Source organism: Cervus canadensis, chromosome 19 (assembly GCF_019320065.1).
Source record: "Cervus canadensis isolate Bull #8, Minnesota chromosome 19, ASM1932006v1, whole genome shotgun sequence".
Classification (NCBI taxonomy): domain Eukaryota; kingdom Metazoa; phylum Chordata; class Mammalia; order Artiodactyla; family Cervidae; genus Cervus; species Cervus canadensis.
In genome coordinates this window covers 55514916-55539832 of record NC_057404.1, presented here as the reverse complement: position 1 = coordinate 55539832, position 24917 = coordinate 55514916, and the positions used below count along the sequence as shown (strand labels likewise).

Sequence of the window (24917 nt, the reverse complement as noted above, 5' to 3'; positions counted from 1 at the left end):
AGTTAAGCTAATAATTTAGTACCAATAAAGAAAGAAGGTATACATACTTAGATTCATTTTCATTTGTAACCTCTAAGAAAGAATTATTTTGGGGAGTGATTGATTTTCTTCTAGTCTCCCCTAATAATTATGTAATTTATTTCAAGTAAGTTTCCATTTAACAGAGCATACTGTTTTCCTCTCTCAGAGTTCCCTTCAGAATTTCTGAAGTGTCATCATATCTTTGTGGAGTGACTCACAAGTAAATATACCACTAAAGGGTACAGTTTTGTAAGAATACTCAACAGAATGATGTAAACACTTGTACTTTACACAGGCCAGGTTAATTTTTTTTTTTGAATTGCTAAGATTTCTTCAAGTAAACACATGAAGGGGTTTATAGAAATATAAGAAAAAAAGAATATATGAGGCTTTGCTTTTTTATGTTGTAGCAAAATAACTGAAAATAAAATTATCTAGAGACACAGTGAAGGAATTGGAGGGTTTAGTTTAATCCAGCTTTCTCAGAGTTTGAAGTTATGAGTTTACTATGGACCTTCGGGGTCCTTGAGAAGTAATAATGCTATAAACAATTCAGAGACAGGCTTAAATTCCCCAAGTATTTGCAAACACATTTAATCTTTTTGAAAATACATAAAGTTGAATAGACTAGGAATCTTTAAGACTTCATGGTATTAACTTTAACTGAAGTAATAATACTGACAGAGTAGAACAGTTGATACTGATCTTTTTTATACCTACTGCATACTGTCTGGTATTTATAATAAACATCAGGACAGTTAATACTTGTGTGATGGCTACACAAACACGAGAAATTGCATAAATCATATAAACAGCACTTAAAAGAAAAACATTGTAAAAATCCAGATTTTAATATGCTGAATTTGTTTAAATTAAATATAACTCTTCAGAGAAATAGTAACATTCCAGTCATGAGGTTTTTGTAATAGCAATCAATAACAATATCAATGGCAGGGGCAACTTTCAGTTACACAAACCATGCTGCTTATGTGGGCTTTGGATCTTGAGCCGGCTGAGATCAAATCCTTTCCCCAGTTTTCACTGGCTGTGTGATTTTAAGAAAATTACATAAGCTCTCTGAGCCTCACTTTTTGCATTTTAAATATGGGAATAACTAGGTTCACAGGTGTCTGCCTGGATGAATGGAGGATACGTGGAAAGCACTGAGTTCAGTGTCTGGTAGCTATCTGGAGCTCAAAATGTTCTCTTCTTACATTTCCTCTGGAGAGTCAAGAACCTTTCTCACTGAAATGCAAGGTTCTGTTTCATGCAGGGAAAACAGAACAATAGAATTTCAAGTTGCACAGCTTTCCCTATCTGAGCATAAATTAAAGAAAAAGAATGGGGAATTGGGGAGACTAGTTTAGATGCTGCTGCAGGGATCCAGGCGAGGGATAAAACATTTGGAAGTGGAGTGGAGATGGGAAGTTTTGAGATGGAGCAGGAATAGTACAAAAGAAAACTCATAGAAACTACTGAATAACTGGGAACTTGAAGGGGGAAGTACAAAAAGGTGAAAATAGACACAAAGTTAGCAGTTATATAGATTTTACTTTCATTGATGGATTGATCATATTCAGGGTTAACACTCAAAATATTTACCAGTCAACATGCCATCCACTGATTGGTCAGACCTGCTGCCAGCTGCAGAACTGAAGCTGGATGTTGGAGACTGTGAACCAGGCCCTCTTGGTTGCTGAGTAGCTGGGAGGCTTGGAACATGCCTGGGGAGGGTCTAAGGTGGTCCTGGGGGTATTGACATTTTCAATATTGTAATAACTGACATGGCCATACCAGTACTTTCAATGTGAATATTAACCCTGATAATATATCCCTTGCTCTCCTCTTCTTTGTCTTGCCCTCTCCAAGTTCTTTCAGCCATTCTTTTCGTGAAATAAATTATTTATTTCACCATCTTGGTCATCCTGCATTGAATAATGGCTATTGGCTTTCTTAAACTGTGCTGCTTCCTTTGGTCCAGAAGCAATCTACCAGCTCAGAGTTGACTTTGTGAATTCTGATTTAAACTCTGTTTCTATTAGGATAATCAGAATTACACTTTGTTTTCAATATCAATAAAATGACAACCTAATGTCCTTTTTTTATAAAGTGCTTCACTGAAGTGAAAATGATAAAATTCATTCATTCTCTAGCTGGCAAGCAAACTAATTAAAAGATTATTATATATTCCTTAAGCGGGCAAGTCTTTCAATATATTTTAAATTACATTTTGATACTGTAATCTTTATTTCCACATTAGAAAAGTTAATGTGCTCACTAGCCTAAGAAGTTGCATAATTGACACTAGACATTTCAGATAACATAAATTAGCAGGTTCTGCTGAACTTGGAAAATGGGGGGCGGGGGAAGGACACTATGTGAAAGAATAATAATAATGCAATCAAAATGTACAATCCTGGCCAAGATTTTGTTTTCAGGATCCAGAACATTGTTTTACAACTACAAATTTTAAAAGTATTGTCTATAACAGTGCTAGGTATCACTGATATTGGTAACGAGTTCTACAATAAAAATTTCTACTGACTATTTTATCTCTAAAAACTAAACTACCATAATTCACTAAAATTTAAATCCAAGTTTCCAGTTGAGAGTATATATACTGATGATTCTTTTGATGTTTAAATGCAGTAAGTTATTTTATTATTCTAATGGAATTTTATCCAATTTAAAAAGCTGTATAAGATATTTCCACTGTGTTATAGGTCAATAATTAATGTTACAATTTTTGCCTCAGAAATGGTATCTTTCAAAAAAATCCCCTGTTGAAATTTCATCTTAGTACCTGAATTATCCCATATTTGATAACTAAAAATATTTTCTAATCAATCTCTAAAGCTGTATTTCCTGATGGCTGTAATCATCAAATACAAGTTTGCTTAGAGGATTTGGTTGACCTTCCATAGTAAGCAATTAGACAGAGCTTTCAAAGCTAAATTAAAATGGACATCAAATTCCCTTGTGAGACAGAAGTGTCTATATTGTGCAGAAGGATTAATAGATAAGATGTGTTTGCTAAAACTCAGTGAAAATAGCGAGTCTTTGGCTATAGATGGTGACAGAGAGGATCCAATCAAAGAGTCTTACATCATAGTCTCAGATTCTCTTAGTTGGGAAAGAATTTAAATGTCCTGTAACTAACTCCTGTGAATATTAAATTTTATCCATGATGTCTAGTCTTGTTTGAACACCCAGTTGCTTCTTTGTATGTGCTTTCAGTTCCTTCACTGTGAAACACTCATGCTCCTTTTTAAATTTAGAGCTTCCAAGCTGGTGGAAAAAAGCAGAATGTGACCCAATTTACAAATGCAATATTAGCACAACGCTGCTTATTCCATCTAGTGAGTGGAGAATCAAGGCAGAATTTCCTCTGGAACAGTTTCTCTGAATTAAAGTAGACTCTGTATCTGGCAGCGGTGGGGACACAGACATAGAGCGCAGACTTACGGACATGGCTGGGGGGAGGAAGGAGAGGCTGGGGTGTATGCAGAGAGTAACATGGAAATATATTACCATGTGTAAAACAGACAGCTAATGGGAATTTGCCAGAGGACTCAGGGAACTCAAACTGGGGCTTGGTATCAACCTAGAGGGGTAGGATAGGAGGAAGGTGGAAGGGATGTTGAAGTGGGAAGGGACATGGGTAAACTTATGGCTGATTCATGTTGATGTTTGGTAGAAACCAACACAATACTGTAAAGCAATGATCCTTCAATTAAAAATAAATAAATTTTAAGAAAGTACCACTGGGAAAAACAAAATAAGTGCCCTTGAACTAAAAAAATAAATAAATAAAGTAGACTCTGCATCTATACATGATGGGGCTTCCAAGGTGGTGTAGCTGATAAAGAATCAGCCTGCCAGTACAGGAGAGGAAAGGGATGTGGGTTTGATACCTAGGTTGGGAAGATCCCCTGGAGTAGGGAATGGCAACCCACTCCAGTATTCTTGCCTGGAAAATTCCATGGACAGAGGAGCCTGGCGGGCTACAGTCCATGGTGTCGCAAAGAGTTGGACACGACTGAGCACATACAACCAATGCCGTTTAGACATGTGGAAAGTTCCCCTGATTCAGTTGTTTGTCTTCCTTCCCAACATGTTATAAACTCTGCCTATCTCAAGGAGCATTTGGGAACCTAAGGGAAATGTTGTCCTATGAATTTCACCTCTAGTCCTCAATTTCCCTGATGTTAGCAGAATTCCCAGATATCCCCTTGGGTTACCAGGCAAAAGAGAAATCTAGACTTATAACTGTGAGTTGGTTTAGGAGGCTAGTGAGGAAGCTTGGAATCACAATTTATGCAGTTTAAAAATAAAAGAGGATTTCTGGTTTTAAATTCTACCACTAGTGAGCTTTGTCACCATGAGTGGGTCACTGGCATTTCTCTGACTTCTCAGTTTTCTTCTTCATGGTGTGAGAATAAGTATACCTACAGTTCAGAGTTGCTGGAAGAATTTAAGGAAATAATATAGAATATATGAAAAATAAATAAAACCCTTGAACTTTTCTTATTGCATCTTTAAATTTAACAGCAAAGCAGCTTTGTGACTAATACTTTAGTGGGCATTAGAGAACACATACTAGAAAATGTAGAATTCACATGAACCAGTGTCTTCCCAATATAAAATAAGCTTTTAAACTTGAGGATCTTTGTCCCTCTTACCTGTCACTCTAAGCACAGAAACCTAGGCAACAACTGAAGATGGCAGTTTGACGATACTGAGTATAATGATAATGAAAACAACAGCTGTTCTCTGCTGGGTGATATACTAATCACTGCTCCCAAAAGCTGCTCTTCTCTTTCACGTTGTTATGACCCAGGAGGGACTGAGCCTGGATCCAGTCTCTTGTTATGTGTGTCTTCTCCTGACAAAAAAGCCAATTGGTTCTGTATTTTATTAAACTTTTATGAATGTTCTCTGCTGACTCAAGATCATAATTTGAGTTGTCAACCTGAAACTAGGAATGGCATTTTTAAGAAATGTCCTCTGTTTAACATGTGAGGTTAAGAATGACCAATTTCAAATTTGAATTATTCTTTCAATTCATGATCATTTCAAGTTGAGAATTCCAAAAAATATGTATGACTCCTGTCCATGTCTGTTCTTACTATACGTACTTTCAAGTATTTACATTTAACTATAACCATAATATTGGCATATATATTCTTGCAGCCAAAGGTAGAGAAGGTCTATACAGTCAGCAAAAACAAGACCAGGAGCTGACTGTGGCTCAGATCATGGACTCCTTATTGCCAAATTCAGACTTAAATTGAAGAAAGTAGGGAAAACCACTAGACCATTCAGGTATGACCTAAATCAAATTCCTTATGGTTATACAGTGGAAGTGACAAATAGATTCAAGGGATTAGATCTGATAGACAGAGTGCCTGAAAACCTATGGATGGAAGTTCGTGACATTGTACACAAGACAGGGATCAAGACCATCCCCAAGAAAAAGAAATGCAAAAAGGCAAAATGGTTGTCTGAAGAGGCCTTACAAATAGCTGTGAAAAGAAGAGAAGAGAAAAGCAAAGGAGAAAGGAAAGATATACCCATTTGAATGCAGAGTTCCAAAGAATAGCAAGGAGAGATAAGAAAGCCTTCCTCAGTGATCAATGCAAAGAAATAGAGGAAAACAATAGAATGGGAAAGACTAGAAATCTCTTCAAGAAAATTAGAGATACCAAGGGGATATTTCATGCAAAGACGGGCTCAATAAAGGACAGAAATGGTAGGGACCTAACAGAAGCAGAATATATTAAGAAAAGGTGGCAAGAATACACAGAAGAACTATACAAAAAAGATCTTTATGACCCAGATAATCACGATGGTGTGATCACTCACCTAGAGTCAGACATCCTGGAATGTGAAGTCAAGTAGGCCTCAGGAAGCATCACTATGAACAAAGCATGTGGAGGTGATAGAACTCCAGTTGAGTTATTTCAAATCCTAAAAAATAATGCTGTGAAAGTGCTGCACTCAATATGCCAGCAAATTTGGATAACTCAGCAGTGGCCACAGGACTGGAAAAGATCAGTATTCATTTCACTCCCAAAGAAAGGAAATGCCAAAGAATGCTCAAACTACCACACAATTGTATTCATCTCACAAGCTAGCAATGTAATGCTTAAAATTTTCCAAGCCAGGCTTCAACAGTGTGTAAACCGTGAATGTCCAGATGTTCAAGCTGGATTTAGAAAAAGCAGAGCAACCAGAGATCAAATTGCCAGCATCCATTGGATCGTGGAAAAAAGCAAGAGAGTTCCAGGAAAACATCTACTTCTGCTTTATTGACTATGCGAAAGCCTTTGACTGTGTGGATCACAGCAAACTGGAAAATTCTTAAAGAGATGGGAATACCACAACACCTGACCTGCCTCCTGAGAAATCTGTATGTAGGTCAAGAAGCAACAGTTAGAACTGGACATGGAACAACAGACTGGTTCCAAATAGGGAAAGGAGTACATCAAGGCTATATATTGTCACCCTGCTTATTTAACTTATATGCAGAGTACATATGAGAAATGCTGGGCTGGATGATGCACAAGCTGGAATCTAGATTGCCAGGAGAAATAGAAATAACCTCAGATATGCAGATGATACCACCGTTATGGCAGAAAGGGAAGAAGAACTAAAGAGCCTCTTGATGAAAGTTAAAGAGGAGAGTGAAAAAGTTGGCTTAAAACTCAACATTTAGAAAACTAAGATCATGGCATCTGGTCCCATCACTTCATGGCAAATAGATGGGGAAACAGTAAAAACAGGGACAGACTTTATTTTTGGGGCTCCAAAATCACTGCAGATGGTGACTGCAGCTATGAAATTAAAAGACATTTGCTCCTTGGAAGAAAAGCTATGACCAACCTAGATAGCATATTAAAAAGTAGAGATATTATTTTGCTAACAAAGGTCCATCTAGTCAAGGCTATGGTTTTTCCAGTAGTAAGGTATGTATGTGAGAGTTGGACTATAAAGAAAGCTGAGCGCTGAAAAATTGATGCTTTTGAACTGTGGTGTTGGAGAAGACTCTTGTGAGTCCCTTGGACTGCAAGGAGATCCAACCAGTCCATCCTAAAAGAGATCAGTCCTGGGTGTTCGTTGGAAGGACTGATGCTGAAGCTGAAACTCCAGTACTTTGACCACCTCATGCGAAGAGTTGACTCATTGGAAAAGACTGTGATGCTGGGAGGGATTGGGGGCAGGAGGAGAAGGGGACGACAGAGGATGATGGTTGGATGGCATCACTGACTTGATGGGCATGGGTTTGAGTAAACTCGGGGAGTTGGTGATGGACAGGGAGTCCTGGCGTGCTGCAGTCCATGGGGACGCAAAGAGTCTGACACGATTGAGCGATTGAACTGAACTGAATGGAATAATATTGGCATATGTTGATTCATTCATCCAAGTCATAACAGAATACTATTATTCCAGATAATGTTCTATTTTCAGGGGAATATAACAGTGAATGTCATCAAATATGCCTTGCTAAAATGTTTTTTGAACGCTACCAAAACAACAATAACAACATACCTAGAAATCTTCTCTATCACTTCTTAGTTTATCTTTTATTAGTACTTTCTTTTATTTTATGTATGTATTTTCCTTGTTTACAAATTCCTTCCTTTCTCCACAGATTTAAAAATAAACTACAAAATAATTTTCTTCTCAATATCCTCTCTTGCTGATTAACTTTGCTAATATCAGCAGTCTTAGATTTCTGAAGATGACAGAATTACTGTTTGCTACATTGAGGGGATTTTAGTGCTATTACAAACTGTGGCAATATTTATCCACTTCTACGTGCTGTTTACTAGTCCTAATTATATATATGTTTTTTGGGAAAGATGGTGGCTCTCCATCTCATAGGAGTTTGCAAATACTGTCAACATATTCAAAATACTAGCATGTAGGGAACTATTTGTGTTTTCTTGACAAAATATCAATGTCTGAAAAAGGTGCCCTTGAAGCCATTTGTCTATCTTGGGGAGAAGATTGAAGTTAAAAGATAAATATGGGCTCCTGATGCTACCTATAAATATTTGGTCTTCTATATTCTTGTGGAAAAAGCAGTCTGTTTCATTAATTCTAAACTTTTGTTGTACAGATTTGAGTAACATACTATGTGAGTCAACTATTCAAACCTCTTGGGACTTTAGAAGTTTATGTAAAATACATTTCATGTTAATTGGGCAAGTGGCCATCAGCACTTTCTTAAATTCTAATTAACCAGAGAAACTAATAGTTACATAACTGGGGGGCCAGCCAAGGGAGATATAACATGTGGTCTTGTTTCCACAGAGTTCCATATAGTTTCAGGGTTTAGAGACTAACACTGGAAAAGGCAAAGATGCAGGAAACCTCAAAACTGAGATTATACTTCAAATTAGTCATTTCTTGTTTTGGTGCATGTTCAGTTGCATCCAACTCTTTGCAACGCTATGGACTGTCACCCACCAGGCTCCTTTATCCATGGGATTCTCCAGCAAGAATACTGAAGTGGGTTACCATTTGTTCCTCCAGGAACTCTTTCCAACACTGGGATCGAACCAGCATCTCCTGCATCTCCTGCATCTCCTGCATTAGCAGGTAGATTCTTTTACCACTGAGCCACCTGGGAAGCCCCTAGTTTTGGAATCAAGACTTCAAATCTATAGAAAAAAAATTTTGGTCTGTTAAGGGAGTGGTTATATTTTAGTATTTCCCAAATCATATGCAAATTAACTAGTGTAATGTATTTTAATTCTTTTGCACACTAGCCTTAGCCTACAATTAGTAAGATTTACCTAGAAATACAGTATGTGAACAACACTACACCAAGGCCTTTGGCTGTGTGGATCACGACAAACTGTGGAAAATTCTTAAAGAGATGGAAATAACAGACCACCTGATCTGCCTCCTGAGAAATCTGTATCGTGCTCAAGAAGCAACACTTAGAATGGGACATGGAACAACAGACTGGTTCCAAATAGGGAAAGGAGTGTGTCAAGGTTGTATATTGTCACCCTGCTTATTTAACTTACATGCAGAGTACATCATGTGAAATGCTGGACTGCATGAAACACAAGCTGGAATCAAGATTGACAGGAAAAATATCAATAACCTCAGATATGCAGATGACACCATCCTTATGGCAGAAAGGGAAGAAGACCTAAAGAGCCTCTTGATGAAAGTGAAAGAGGAGAGTGAAAAAGTTGGCTTAAAACTCAACATTCAGAAAACTAAGATCATGGCATCTGGTCCCATCACTTCATGGCAAATAGATGGGGAAACAGTAGAAACAGGGACGGACTTTATTTTTTTGGGCTCCAAAATCACTGCAGATGGTGACTGCAGCTATGAAATTAAAAGACATTTGCTCCTTGGAAGAAAAGCTATGACCAACCTAGATAGCATATTAAAAAGCAGACCTTTGTTACTTTGCTAAAAAAGGTCCGCCTAGTCAAAGCTATGGTTTTTCCAGTAGTCATGTATATGTGTTACAGTTGGACCATAAAGAAAGCTGAGTGCTGAAGAATTGATGCTTTTGAACTGTGGTGTCAGGGAAGACTCTTGTGAGTCCCTTGGACTGCAAGGAGATCCAACCAGTCCATCCCGGGGGGAAATCAGTCCTGAATATTCATTGGAAGGACTGATGCTGAAGCTGAATCTCCAATACTTTGACCACTTGATGCGAAAAACTGACTCATTGGAAAAGACCCTGATGCTGGGAAAGATTGAAGGCCGGAGGAGAAGAGGACAACAGAGGATGAGATGGTTGGATGGCATCACCGACTCAAAGGACATGGGTTTGAGCAAGCTCCAGGAATTGGTGATGGACAGGGAAGCCTGGCGTGCTGCAGCCCACGGGATTGCAAAGAGTTGGATATGACTGAGCGACTGAACTGAACCTAGAAACATGATCTGATGGTTTTAGGTTTATTAACATAATCTGTGAACACTGTAATATAAATTTTGGGGTTTGCAAATAAGAAAAATGCTGTAATAAATAAAGATAAATTACACTTCACTTGCTTTTTTGAGAGGTAATTTCTGCTGCTTTAATTGTTCATACTTCAAATATTCACTGAGTATGTTTATGAACTAGGAACTGTGATAGAGCATAGTTCTTGCCCCAGTGTACTCTCTGCCCAGGAAGGAGAATGCTGGTACAGTAAAGAGCTACCTGTCTGGACTCTCTCCACGTGTTTGTGTGCTCATAAGAATAATACAAAAGTGAACACCCTCCCACCCCAAACATGCCGTATTGGCTTGTTAACCACTCCATACCATCTCCACTCATCACAAGCACATTTTCCCATGTGCTGAACTTTAACTGTAAATTTTCCTGTCCAGAATCAGAATCCTCTTGATTATAAAACAGTGTATCTTGCTCAGTCAAATGAATGTTCCTTCCCTGTGTTATATGTATGTGATGTCTTTGAAATGGTTTTCTTCCCATTCCTCTTGCCTTTCCAGATTAAGATTTCATTACCTCCTGCCAGCAAACACCTCCTACCTGGTGTTTCCCTCAGCCTCATTTAACTCCAAATTCTCCCTGACACTTAAATCTTATTCTTATTTCAGAATGTACCTAAAATCCTATTTACACAACATTTCCCTGAGTACTCTCAATGACACTTACTCCTCTGAATGGTGGATTTTATGTCTATACAGTTTGGCACCAGGTCCAGGAATATCTCATTTTACTGAAGACTATTTTTCTAAATTGAACTATAGTTGATTTACAATATTGTGCTAGCTTCTGTTTGCAGGAAAATGATTCAATTAAATATCTATATGTATGTATGTGTATATATATATATATTTCATATTCTTTTCTATTATGGTTTATTACAGGATATCAAATGTAGTTTCCTGTGGTATACAGTAAGACCTCATTGTTTATCGATTTTATCTGTACTAGTTTGTATCTGCTAATCCCCAATTCCTTTTTTATCCCTCCCCCATCTCCTTTGGTAACTGTATGTTTGTTTTCTAAGTGGAGATTTGTTTTATGTGTGTATTTTGTCTTCTCAGTGTAGCAGAAAGCTCTTTCTGGATGTGAATCATATTTTATGAGCTCTGACCATGTCATGTAGCTGAGTCCTGTGAGTGTCTGGAAAATTTCCTTTTAAATTAGACCCCTCAGAGCATTAAGCATAGTGATGACCATCCAATACAAATTCAAAAGTCACATACTGAAAGGCTGCAATACCAAGGGTTTCCAACTATCACATAGACATGCCTGCTTAAGGAGTGCCGGTATGCCCCAAAACTCTAAGATGTTCTCAATATAAAAAGCCAGTCACTTCAGTAGGCTGTGCACTTTAGTTCAAAGTGAGTTACTTACTAAGGCAAACTTTTTGTTAAGAATCATCTGTTCCACCAAAGATGACTCATTATGGAAGAGGTGGGGCTGCATATGGCTCCACATATGTGGAAACCACCAGAACTCATCAACAGACCCCAAAAGACGGTCATCCCCTTCATCTTCCTCTTCAGTTCCTGGGGGGTAGGGAAGAAGGAAAAGGTTATTCAATTAATTTCAGCTACACTGATTGCCTCTTTATCTGTATGTATATCTGTCCATCTATCCATCCAATTATGTAATCCAATATATGCATTTAGAAGATACCATTTATACTATCTTACATACATGTAAAACTTTGAACATGAATTGTAACACAGGAAAATCTGTTGCTTGGGAAACAACCAGAGACTGTGATACAACTCTTTTTTAAAGTTTTAAAACATGAGACATGCATATAAAGTCGGTGCAAGAAGGAAATACACAATCATTCCAAAGGACTTTAGAATTTTTAACTTTTAGGATCTTTGTATTGTTTAGGTTTGGAGAGAAATGGGGGATAAGCAGGGAATGCAACCCAGGGAATATGAGGGGGAAATGTGTTGTGGAGCTCTAATAGTATTTAGATCACTCTGACAGGGTTTGTAACACAACAGTGCCAACAAAATAATTCCATAATTTATCTGGGTTACTCCTTACATTTGCGAATAAGTTCAGCTCAGTCACTCAGCTCTGTCTGACACTTTGTGACCCGTGAACTGCAGCATGCCAGGCCTCCCTGTCCATCACCAACTCCCCGAGTTTACTCAAACCCATGTCCATTGAGTCGGTGATGCCATCCAACCACCTCATCCTCTGTCATCCCCTTCTCCTCCTGCCCTCAATCTTTCCCAGCATCAGGGTCTTTTCCAATGAGTCAGGTCTTCACATTAGGTGGCCAAAATATTGGAGTTTCAGCTTCAGCATCAGTCCTTCCAATGAACACCCAGGACTGATCTCCTTTAGGATGGACTGGTTGGATCTCCTTGCAGTCCAAGGGACTCTCAGGAGTCTTCTCCAACACCACAGCTCAAAAGGATCAATTCTTCTGCACTCAGCTTTCTTTATAGTCCAGCTCTCACATCCATACATGACCACTGGAAAGACCATAGCCTTGACTAGACGGACCTTTGTTGGCAAAGTAATGTCTCTGCTTTTTAATATGCTATCTAGGTTGGTCATAACTTTCCCTCCAAGGAGTAAGCGTCTTTTAATTTCATGGCTGCAATCACATCTGCAGTGATTTTGGAGCCCCCCAAAATAAAGTTTGACACTGTTTTCACTGTTTTCCCATCTATTTGCCATGAAGTGATGGGACCAGATGCCACAATCTTAGTTTTCTGAATGTTGAGCTTTAAGCCAACTTTTTCATTCTCCTCTTCCACTTTCATCAAGAGGTTCAAGAGGTTCTTTAGTTCTTCTTCCCTTTCTGCCATAAGGATGGTGTCATCTGCATATCTGAGATTATTTCTATTTCTCCTGGCAATCTAGATTCCAGCTTGTGCTTCCTCCAGCCCAGCGTTTCTCATGATGTACTCTGCATATAAGTTAAATAAGCAGGGTAACAATATACAGCCTTGATGTACTCCTTTTCCTATTTGGAATCAGTCTGTTGTTCCATGTCCAGTTCTAACTGTTGCTTCCTGATCTGCATACAGGTTTCTTAGGAGGCAGGTCAGGTACTCTGGTATTCCCATCTCTTTCAGAATTTTCCACAGTTTATTGTGATCCACACAGTCAAAGGCTTTGGCATAGTAAAAAAGCAGAAATAGATGTTTTTCTGGAACTCTCTTGCTTTTTTGATGATCCAGCGGATGTTGGCAATTTGATCTCTGTCTCCTCTGCCTTTTATACTAATGCATAAAAAGGAGAAAAGGGGAAATGTGGGAACTGTTATTGAAAAGACTAGAGAAAACTGAAGGAAAGAAAAAAAGATGGTAATGGAAATAAGCTGAGAAATGAACTCATCGTAAAATAACCCAAGAATCACGGTGCTCCTTGGTGGAACTCATGTTCGTCATGCTTGTCCTGTCTTTCAAGTTCTTGGAAGCAAACTTTTCATCAAGAAAGCTCTGTTTCCTTGAGAGTCAGCTTTGTTGTTCTTCTGAATTTCATATTTGGGCTTATTTTATTTCCTTCATTTTCTCTGGTCTGCAGTTTAGTTGAGTGTGGGAAATGAAACAGTTCTCTAATATATATGCAGGAGTAGGAGTCTCTTTTTATACTTCTCCAGGCAGAGTTTCTTTATGAAAGCAGAAATGAGAGCAGTGTAAGGTGTCTGTCCTGGCATCGCCTAAGATGATGTTAATCATCACAAAATTATGCAGTCACACTTTAATTTCAGCGATGAGACTCAATTCCATAAGGTCCTAGAACAGTAGATTCTTTAAATGTTGTCCCTTCTGCATGGAGAAAAACGTCCGCCTATTTTCAATAGCAGTTCTTATGTGACTGGTTGTGATGGGTCTCTAGAGTCTAACAAGGGTGGACAGACTGTTCTGCCTGCACAGCCAACCAAGCCTACTGCTTGTTACCACCCCTCTATGATATAATTTTCTGAAAGAATGAAGGTAGAGCGTACTGGCAGGAATAGGAGCAGTTAGATCTTATGATTTATTGGGCAATGAAAGAGACCAAAGATAAAGATGTAATATGAGGCTGCATGGTTGTTCTGATGTATGCAGGAGGAACAGGATTAGTGATATAGAATGGGTGTAATAACATAATCTTTCAATGACAGTCTTCAATTTCACCTTCATACGCTTAAGTACTTTGCTGATGTGAGGGAATTCTTGCTCTCTGTGTAAAGGGCATATTTAAATCGAATCTGTTTTGGTTCCCTTATTTTATTCTCTTTAGCATACTACTCATGTTACTTTCGTTACTCATGTCAGTAGAGTTGAACAAGTACAGCCTTTGGAGTTAGAAGCTTTTTAGTTTATTTCTAGGTTCCAGCACATTTGAGCTGTGGGCAAGTAGGCAAAAATATGGACAGCAATACCTATTTTATTTCTTTTGTGAGAAAGTGTCTACATAGTCCAGGCACATACTGGGTAATTTAAAATGCCCATGTCCTTCCCTCCTGTATTTCTTGCTCCTGTTCTTGCTTCTTCTACATGTCTCCTAGAGTTTTTTCTTTTTTTCACTGCAGTACTATATGGGGGGCGGCAGCTCACCAGAGTGTTATGTGACAGAGGGGACACTGTATTTAAGAACGGATCAAGCCATTATATTAAGTAATTGCTTGATTAATGAGTCACCCACACCAGGCATTCTTGGGGCTTCTAAGCTCTGGGAAGCCTTCTAGAAAGGAATGAGAAAGAATAGGAAGATACAGTCAGGGGCATAGAAATCTGATGACCCCAGTCATGGCAAAGTCTTGTGCCCTGCTGCCTTTTAGGTAATAAATAAGGTGGCCCTGGTAAAGAGACATTTGCTAAGTGTGACTGGTGATGCTTAAATATGTTTTTCTTTTTTTTTTCTGACATAAGGATGATGCTTTTGGTTTCCCTGCAGTTAAATGTCTCTACTTACATACTCTTCTCTTGCTTAACATTTTGTATGTCCTCAGAACACCCTATTAGTTAAGATTACAAGTCAATTACTTGTTGCAGTTTTACTTTCGCATACTGAAAACAAGTAGATTTCTCTTAGGGTTTCCTAGTAATCAGTTCATTGCTGATTTCCACCTCCTCTGGGAAAAGTGAGCTGAGATTTCCTACTTTATGAATAAAGTCACCCCTCCAACTACTTTTAAGCTCCATTCTCTGTCTCCTATAGTTCCTACCTTTCCCTATCTTTCTTCTGCTCTGCTCTTTATTCATTTTTCTAGTTGGCCTTTACTCAAAGTTTATATATGAGGACAGTGCAACAGGTTTCAGAATTCTCTGGAAAGATTTGCTCAGGCATTTGTTGTCCTTTCCTGAGCACCCTAGAGGGCCCCTCTGATAGGCTTATGTAAGTTCATAGCAGGCGTAGGCCCTTCCTTTTTTCTTTACAGCTCTCCCTTATCTGATTTCCTTTCTTTCTACTTTGCGGATATTTTACATCAGAATTAATTACATTGAGAATAAGTATCTGTTGCCTAATACTTCAAACGTCATGATAAAAAACAGCTGAAACATAGTTATTCATGGTTTGATTAGCCTGGCTTCTTGTCACTCCTTTGTTTCTCCACTTTACCAACTTTTGTCAGAACTGGAGAGAGAAGAACTCAAGTCAAATTCCTCAATTTTAAGTGTCATTTCTTAAATTGTTACAAAACTACACTGAAATCTTATAGTTAATGTAAATTATTATTTTATTATGTATCTATTTAAGTAACTTGTGTCTCTTCAATATTTTTTCTGTAATATTTCTTACTCTGATACTACATTAAAAACTATCATTGATTGAGACTATCTTAACTGTTTTTCAAGTATTGTCTCATTTAATTCTCACTAGAACTATGCTCTCAAAGCCACTAACTCCATTTTACAGATAAGGAAATTGATATTTGTAGAGGTGATGCAATTTGCCACAAGTCAATGGAAATACGGGATAGAACCTGAATTCAGAATCTTAATTCTAATCCAGATTACACAACTCCAAATTCAGGACCCTTAACCATAATTCATAGATCAAATGTGGAGTTTAGAGATAAGATGAACATTTACTAATTTATATAACTTTGCTCTTCACATTGTTAATTAATTTTCTGATATAATTAAAATGTACAAACATTATTGGTTCTCATCTGCAGTGCTATTTCAGATGGTGACTGCAGCCATGAAATTAAAAGACGCTTGCTTCTTGGAAGAAAAGTTATGACCAACCTAAATAGCTTATTAAAAAGCAGAGACATTACTTTGCCAACAAAGGTCCATCTAGTTAAAGCTATGGTTTTTCCAGTAGTCATGTATGGATGTGAGAGTTGGACTATAAAGAAAGCTGAGGGCTGAAGAATTGATGCTTTTGAACTGTGGTGTTGGAGAAGACTCTTGGGAGTCCCTCAGACTGCAAGGAGATCCAACCAGTTCATCCTAAAGGAAATCAGTCCTGAATATTCACTGGAAGGACTGATGCTGAAGCTGAAACTCCAATACTTTGGCCACTTGATGTGAAGAACTGACTCGTTTGAAAAGACCCTGATGGTGGGAAAGACTGAAGGCGGGAGGAGAAGGGGATGACAGAGGATAAGATGGTTGGATGGCATCACTGACTCAATGGACATGAGTTTGAGTAAACTCTGGGAGTTGGTGATGGAAAGGGAGGCCTGGCGTGCTGCAGTCCATGGGGTTGCAGAGTGTCGGACACGACTGAACGACTGAACTGAACTGATTGGTTCTTGGTGATTTGAAAAAATATACAACCTAAAGAACCTATAGATAAGGGAAAGGCACCTTTTGCCATTCAGCTTCCTTAATCAAGGATTGCCAATTAAATGATAAAAATCCATTTTTTTCCTAATACATAAGACTTAGGCTCTGACTAAAAGTTGAGTATTTTTTTTTTTACATGTAACTAGCTATATAACCTTGGGCCCCTTGAAGTTTCTATGTTATCTAGAAAACAAGATAACACATTCTTTAACTCCTAGAATTCAATGAAAAGTTACAAGAAAAGTGCTTAGTTAAGTACCTAGAATATGGTGTTGCTCATTAAAAGGGAACTATAATTTTTATCCTTTCATCTCTTTAGTTTTCATAAAATGCACAAATCTTTCAAAAACTAAAAGTAAACCAAATAAGATGAAACTCTTTCCTAAGATAAAATCTTACTAGTATGATGGTGCTATTTTTCTTCTTCCCTTCAAGACTGAATAAAACAGAATTTTTAACAGAAAAAGGAGTTACTCATTTAGAAAGGAAGACAATGTAATTCAATTAAACTTTACAATATCCAATTTTCAAAGGATTCATATTACTAAATTTCATATCTGTTCCCATTGAAAACTGATTTTACTGGTTTTAGACAACCCTAGCTAAGTTTTGTGGGTGCTTTCAGATCTTATACAAAACTCTTTCACGCTTTCTCCTAAGCTTCCTCTTGTGTTCTACTCTCCTTGGCTTAGATAGAGAGGACTGTGAGCTGTCTGGGAGAACCCCAGTAAGGAAAGAGGTGAGTCTCTCAGAAACAGAAATCATGGGGACCAATTGGCTAGAGTCGTTCTTTAGTATCAGCACTGGACAAAAAAATTTAGTTGCCGTGTATTTAGTTTTCATGTATTTCTATTGTATTTCAATGTATGTATGTATGTATGAAGTGTATGTATTTCAGTGAAAATTTAGTTTTCATGTATTTCTATTATATTTGGGAAAGAAGTTTTTAGTTATTCTTAATGTTTAAGTGATTTTCTTTCACAACACAACATGGTCAAATTTTATTCTCTGACCTTGTCCCTTATAAATACTAATGGTGAAAAGAAAGGTAATTTTATTTTCACCCAATCCTTTATTCATTAGCTCATTTTTTTTCAATAGGCACTGTTCTGCTTGCTGGTATTACAACAATGAAGTGTTTGTAGAGTGATCATTTTAGTGAGGAATGACAACAGATAATTTACAAATAAAGTACATTCAACATCCATACATTTAGCAATCTAGGAACAGAAGGGATCTTACTTAAGCTAATAAAGACTTTCTATGAAATTGTCTATTGAAAGAATTCCCCTCAAGAACAAGAATAGAACTACTTAAGGGTTTCCCCTGAGGTCAGGAACAGGACATGTGTTGTTATCACTATGTTTATTTAATATTTAGTGGACATCCAAGCTAATGCAGTAGGCAAGGAAAAGAAAAGAAATTTCATAAAGCTCATAAAGGGAGAAATAAAATTTTTACCATCCAAAAATTGTGTGATTGAATAGGTAGAAAATCCAAAAGAATCTTGAAAGTATAGAATTAATAAGTGAGTGTAGCAAGGCTGCTGAATATTAATATCAGTACATAAAATCAATTTTTTTACATATTATTAACAGAGAAATGGGGAAAAAAACTTTAAAAAAGACACCATTAACTATTGCATCAAAAAACTCCACCAAGGAATAAATAGAAAATTAATAAAGTTTTGTCAAGTATAATTAAAGAGAACCTACTAAATGTGAGTGCTTCCCAATTGGTAAAGAATTCATTCACCTGCCAATGCAGGAGACGCAAGAGACTCGGGTTTGACCCCTGAGTCAGAAAGATCCCTTGAAGTAGGCACTGGCAACCCACTCCAGTATTCTTGCCTGGAAAATTCCATGGACAGAGGAGCCTGTCCCAAGGCTACAGTCCTTGGGGTGGCAGAGAGTCGGACATGACTGAGCACACACTGAGCACAAATACGTTCAAGCATAGGAAGACTCAATGTTTAGTACAACAATTCTCCCCAAATTAATTAATAGATTTAATGTAATTTAAATAAAAATTCTACAGGGTGACAAAGCTGTGTATTGTCACTTTGCTTATTTAAGTTCTATGCAGAGTACTTCATGTGAAATGCTGGGGTGGATGAATCACAAGTTGGAATCAAGACTACCAGGAGAAATATCAACCACCTCAGATATGCAAATGATACCATTCTAATGGCAGAAAGTGAAGAGGAACTAAAAAGCCTGTTGATGAAAGTAAAAGAGGAGAGTGAAAAAGCTGGGCTGAAACTCCACATTAAAAAACCAATATCATGGCATCCGATTCCATCATCTCATGGCAAAGAGATGGGGAAATAGCAGAAGCAGTGAGAGTTTCCTTTCTTGGGTTCCAAAATCACTGTGGACAGTGACTGCAGCCATGAAATCAAAAGATGCTTGCTTCTTGGAAGGAAAGCTGATAAACAGCATATTAAAAAGCAGAGACATCATTTTGTCAACAAAGGTCTGTGTAGTCAAAGCTATAGTTTTCCCAGTAGTCATGTAGGGGTGTGAGAGTTGGACCAGAAGAAGGCTGAGTGCCGAAGAACTGATACTTTTGAATTGCAGTGCTACAGAAGACTCTTGAGAGTCCCCTGGACTGCAAGGAGATCAAACTGGTCAATACTAAGGAAATCAACCTTGAATATTCATTGGAAGAACTGTTGCTAAAGTGGAAGCTACAATACTTTGGCCACCTGATGTGAAAAGCTGACTCACTGAAAAAGACCCTGATGCTGGGGAAGATTGAAGGCAAAAGGACAAGAGGGCAACAGAGGATAAGATGGTTCAGACAGTATCATTGACTCACTTGACATGAATTTGAGCAATCTTTGGGAGACAGTCGAGGACAGAAGAGCCTGGCGTGCTACAGTCCCTGGGGTTGCAAAGAGTAGGACAGGACTTAGTGACTGGACAACAACAGCAACAATAAAATAAAAATTCTAGTGAGGATCTTTGTGGATATGGTAAGCTAATTTTAAAATTTATATAAAAGTGCAAAAGGCCAAGAATTGCCAAGGCAATGATGGAAGACGATGAACAAACTTAGAAGACTTAAATAGCAGATATTAGTATCAACTTTGATGCTTTGACCACCTGATACAAAGAACAAACACATTGGAAAAGACCCTGATGCTGGGAAAGATTGCAGGCACGAGGAGAAAGGGATGACAGAGGATGAGATGGTTGGATGGCATCACCGATTCGATGGACATGAATTTGAGCAAGCTCCCGGAGTTGGTGATGGACAGAGAAGCCTGGAGTGCTGCAGTCTGTGGGGTTGCAAAGAGTCGGACATGACTGAGTGACTGAACTGAACCAATTAGTTATAGTAAATAAGATAGCATGATGACGCAAATAGAACCAATGAGCAGGAAAGTCCAAAAACAGAGTCCACACATCTATGGTCATCTAGTTTATTACAATGATGACACCATGGTGTGGTGAAAAAAGGATGGTCTTTTCAATACTTGGTACCAATTAGACATTTTAATGAGAAAAAAAAGGTTTCTTTCTATTTTTTTGTTGTGAAGTAGAACACTCACCCTGAAATCAGAACAAGTGTTTTCAAATTAATTAGAAAACCACACTAGCTCAAAAAGCAGGTATCTTGACCCTTATCTCACACATACACAAAAATCAATTCTAGATGGATCTCAGATGCATGCATTTTAAGAATGTAGGGGCATATTTTCATGATCTTGTGGCATGCAAAAATGTCTTTAAAAAGGCACAAAAAGGAAAAAAAAGATAAATTGGACTACATTTTGTTCATCAAAAAGTATCGGTAGGAATGTAAAAATGATAAACCACACGTCAGGAGAAAATATTTGCAATGCATATAACTGACAAAGAGGTCATTAAGAATACATAAAGAATTTCTACAAATCAATAAGTGAAGGCAGATAACCCAATAAAAGCAGTAAGATATTTCAAAAACAGAAGAGATACAAATGGTCAATAAATATGTGAAAGGAACTCAGTTTCACTACTTGTCAGTGAAATGTACATTCAAACCATAATATGGTATCACTACATGCCCACCAGAAGGGCTAAAATAATAAGATAAATATTAATAATATTAAATATTTGGAGGAATATAAAATAACAAGAAAACTCACATAGTATTGGAAATATAAATTGATATCACCACTTTGAAAAACTGTTTGGCATTTTCTACTAAAGCTGATCATAAGTATACCATATAACCAGCAATTCTACTGGTTGATAAACAACAGAAAAACATATGTCCTCTGAAGGACAACTATTTTTAACAATAGTTGTGTTTAAAATGTTCTTAACATGACTATTCAAAAAAAAGAAAGGCAAACACTGAAAACAACCCAGCCATTCACACTGGAACAGAATGGAATAAAGAAATTCTGTAAATTCAAACAGTGAAATACTACAGAACAATAAAGCTGAAAGAAATACAACCCTACACAATAATGTCTGCAAAACCAAAATGTTAGACAAAACAAGCTATATATAGAAGAGTCCACTTATATGATTCTTTTTATACAGATCTTAAAGCCAGGCAAACTAATTTATGATATTAGAAGTCAGGACAGTGGTTTTCTTGGTGGGAAGCTAGTGACTCTAAAGCAGCGTAAGGGAGAGGGTGTGTGGATTCTGGTAGTACCTCTTTCTTGATATGGGTACGTAGCTCTGTACGCTTGGTGAAATTCATTGAGCACTATACTTATTACTTACACAGTTTTATATATGTAAATTATAGTTCAGTAGAGAAAAGGCCATTAAATAATAACATGGTGAATAAACTTTTAAGCTATTAACATTTTATAAAGGTGGAAAAATAAGTTAAATGAAATTGATATGAAGAAAGTAAAGTAGTGGAGAGACACAAGAAGGTGTGAAGAGGAGGGGGTCACAGTTTTAAAGAGTGGTCAGAGAGGCTAACTACGGGGATAGTTAATCTCTATCTTACCTGTATGGTAAAATTTCCCTGAAAATCCCAGGTTGAAAGTAAAATTTGTGATTTGTGCACGCAAAAGATTCTGAGTATCAAGCAGGGCCTGAAATACATAATTAAAAAAATGTATCAGGTAGAGAATGGCTTTGAGAAGATATCTTCCTTTAGCAGTCAAAAGGTAAAAATACTCCTTTAGGCATGAGAGAATTAAATGATGGAAAGTAGTTTTTTTTTTTTTTATCACCTTACAACTAGCAAGATGGTTCTGAGATTACATAATTACATACTTATATATTTATTCTTTAGATGCAGTAAATCAGCAAAAAGTATCAGTTAGAAAAAGGAAGTTAAATGAAAAGTTTATTCTTCTTGTTCAAAGGAACTAGTATCTAATACATAAAATACATCTCATTTTACCCTTTAGGGGATGTAATTCACCAACTGTCAAAAAAAAAAAAGACATTCTTTTAACGTGAATTTATGTAAAAACATATATTGAAAGAAACAGATAGTTGTTTTTCAGATACATCTTTGGTCTTCAAAATCCAATTCTTTTCAATCTGTAAGTCTTAGATTCCCCAAAGATAGTGATTATTATTCAAAAATGGGTATCATGGTAAAGTAAATTTCTAATTTGCCCTTTCACTGGAAAAGAGATGAACAAACTTTGTACTAATGACAGGTAAAGCTATTTTGAGGTTTAGTTATTATATCATATAAAGTATTATGCTATGAGTATTTAGTGGACTTTTCTTTCTCCTTTTCATTCTCATTCATATTCAAATTCATATTCTTATATTCCTTCTCTTCCCCTTCCCCAGACTATGGTAGTTCAGTGCCCACCTAAAGGAAGCAAAAAGTAACTCTAAATGGTAGACTTGTAAAGGATCTTAGTTAGTACTTCTATTATACATGAAGAAAGTCAGGAGAAATGATTTACCTATTTTCACAGATAAAATTAGTGGTATATCCTAGATTAAGGATATAGATCACCTGATTCCAAGTTAGGTACTCTTTTTACTCTACCACACTAAATCTTTTCCTACACTTCCATAGTACAGCTGGACCCACAACAGAATCTTTTCTCTTCTTAGTATCTGATACCTGCAAGCCCCACCCCCTTGTGCTCATGACCTGAATCTTTTGGGGGGATAAACAGATATTCATTTTATTCAGAGACCCTCTTACAACTGCATGTGTTCAACAATTACTAGTTGCCACTCCTCTCTTATTGCTGCTGCTACAATTACTACTACTAATTTGTTGTTGTTATTGTTAGTGATAGATAATACAAATCTATCTGAACTTTACCCATCATTTGTTAAAGTGGAGACAATTACCTAGTTCATAGAACTGTGATGAGAAATGTAGAAGATATAATATATGCAGGAATGTCTGATAAACTTTTTAAAAAGTGGCATAAAATATTAGGTGTTTGTATAATTACCAGCAATATATTACATGTTAATGTAATTATGTGCATTATATTATTTTGATAACTGTATCTATCTATCTATTGTATACCTCTCATCTACTTATTTTTTATTTGAAATACAGCTGACAAACAATATTATGTTAGCTTCAAGAATATAAAATATTAATTTGACATTTAAATACATTATGAAATGATCAAACCTGAAGTCTAGGAACCATCTGTGTCCATACAAAGTCATTACAGTATTACTGACCATATTTCTTATGCATATGTATGTAAATTACATCCCCATGACTTAATTATTTTATAATCAGCAGTTTGTACTCTTAATTTCACTTACCTATTACCTTAATTTCACTCATTCCCCCACACTTTGTCTTTTTGGCAACCACCCATTTGTTCTCCATATCTACGAGTCTGTTTTTGTTTTGTTTTGTTTGTTTTTTAGATTCTAAATATAAGTGAGATCATACAGTATTTATCTTTCTCTGAGCATAATACCCTCTAGACCCATCCATGATGTCCCATGGCAAGATTTCACTCTTTTTTTAAGTAGCAAATATTCTACTGTATATATACACTACATCTTTATCCATTCATCTATTGATGGACCTTAGCTTGCTTCTATATCTTGGCTGTTATAAATAATACTAGAATGAAAATAGGGTTTTTTAATTAGTGATTTTGCTTTCTTTGGGTAAATACTCAGAAGTGAAATTACCGGACGATATGGTAGTTCTATTTTTAATTTTTTGAGGAAGGTTTATGCTGTTTTACATAGTGGCTGCACCAGTGTAAACCCCACCAACAGTATACAGGAGTTCTTTTTCATCCACATCCTTTCCAGCACTTGTTATTTCTTGTCCTTGTCTGAGCTGTTCTGAAGTGATATCTCACTGTGGTTTTGTTTGCATTTCCCTGATGATTAGTGATGCTTAACATCTTTTCCTGTGTGTGCTGGCTATCTGTATGTCTTCTTTGTGTTCTCTGTTTTTTTACCACAATAAAATAGGTGTGTATACACACACACACACACACACACACACAGCCCCATACACACATTTCATAAGCTTCCCTGGTGGCTCAGTGGTAAAGAATCAACCTGCGGGTGCAGAAGACCAGGTTCAATCCCCGGATCAGGAAGAGCCCCTGGAGGAGGAAATCGCAACCCATTCTAGTATTCTTGCCTGGGAAATCTCATGGACAGAGTGGCCCGGAAGGCTACTATCCACAAGGTTGCAAAGAGTTGGATATGACTTAGAGAAAAAATTAGAACTGTATCAATTATAATTAAAAATACAGTTTTGAATTTTGCCTTTTCCATTTAACAGTATATCACAAGCTTTCTCTCATCACATTAACCATTCAAATCCAAAATTTTTAATCTATTGATTTTAATGGATGCTGAATATTACATCAAATGCATACATTATAATTTATTTAACCATTTTACACTACTGTTGTACATTTAGATTGTTTACTTTTTTTGTCTAATATAAATTCTGCTTTATGTATCAATACATATTTATATAGCAATGAAGTAACCATTTCCTCAGGAGAAAATAATTCTGCTTACTCTTACCAAGCAAAACAATTTCTGAGCAAATCTGAAAATGCTTATAAAAGTATTGGCCTTCCCTGGTGGCTCAGTGGTAAAAAATCTGCCTCTCAATGCAGGAGACTTGGGTTCAGTCCTGGGTTGGGAAGATTCCCTGGAGAAGGAAATGGTAACCCACTCCAGTATTCTTGCCTGGGAAATCCTATTGACAGAGGAACCTGGTGGGCTACAGCCAATGGGATCACAAAAGAG

At 37.0% G+C, this 24917-nt stretch overlaps 1 protein-coding gene across 3 annotated transcripts in view; it reads right to left on the bottom strand.

Annotated features, from left to right (window-relative positions):
- Positions 1-24917, bottom strand: part of LOC122422296 (bifunctional heparan sulfate N-deacetylase/N-sulfotransferase 3) — a 188426-nt gene that overhangs the window by 98359 nt on the left and 65150 nt on the right. For all 3 annotated transcript variants that reach the window (XM_043438703.1, XM_043438704.1, XM_043438706.1), the window contains exons 3-4: positions 21688-21775; positions 11372-11526 (exon numbers count right to left, since the gene is read on the bottom strand). In XM_043438703.1, coding sequence (XP_043294638.1) covers positions 11372-11526; positions 21688-21775 — 243 coding nt within the window. The remainder of the gene's footprint in view (positions 1-11371; positions 11527-21687; positions 21776-24917) is intronic.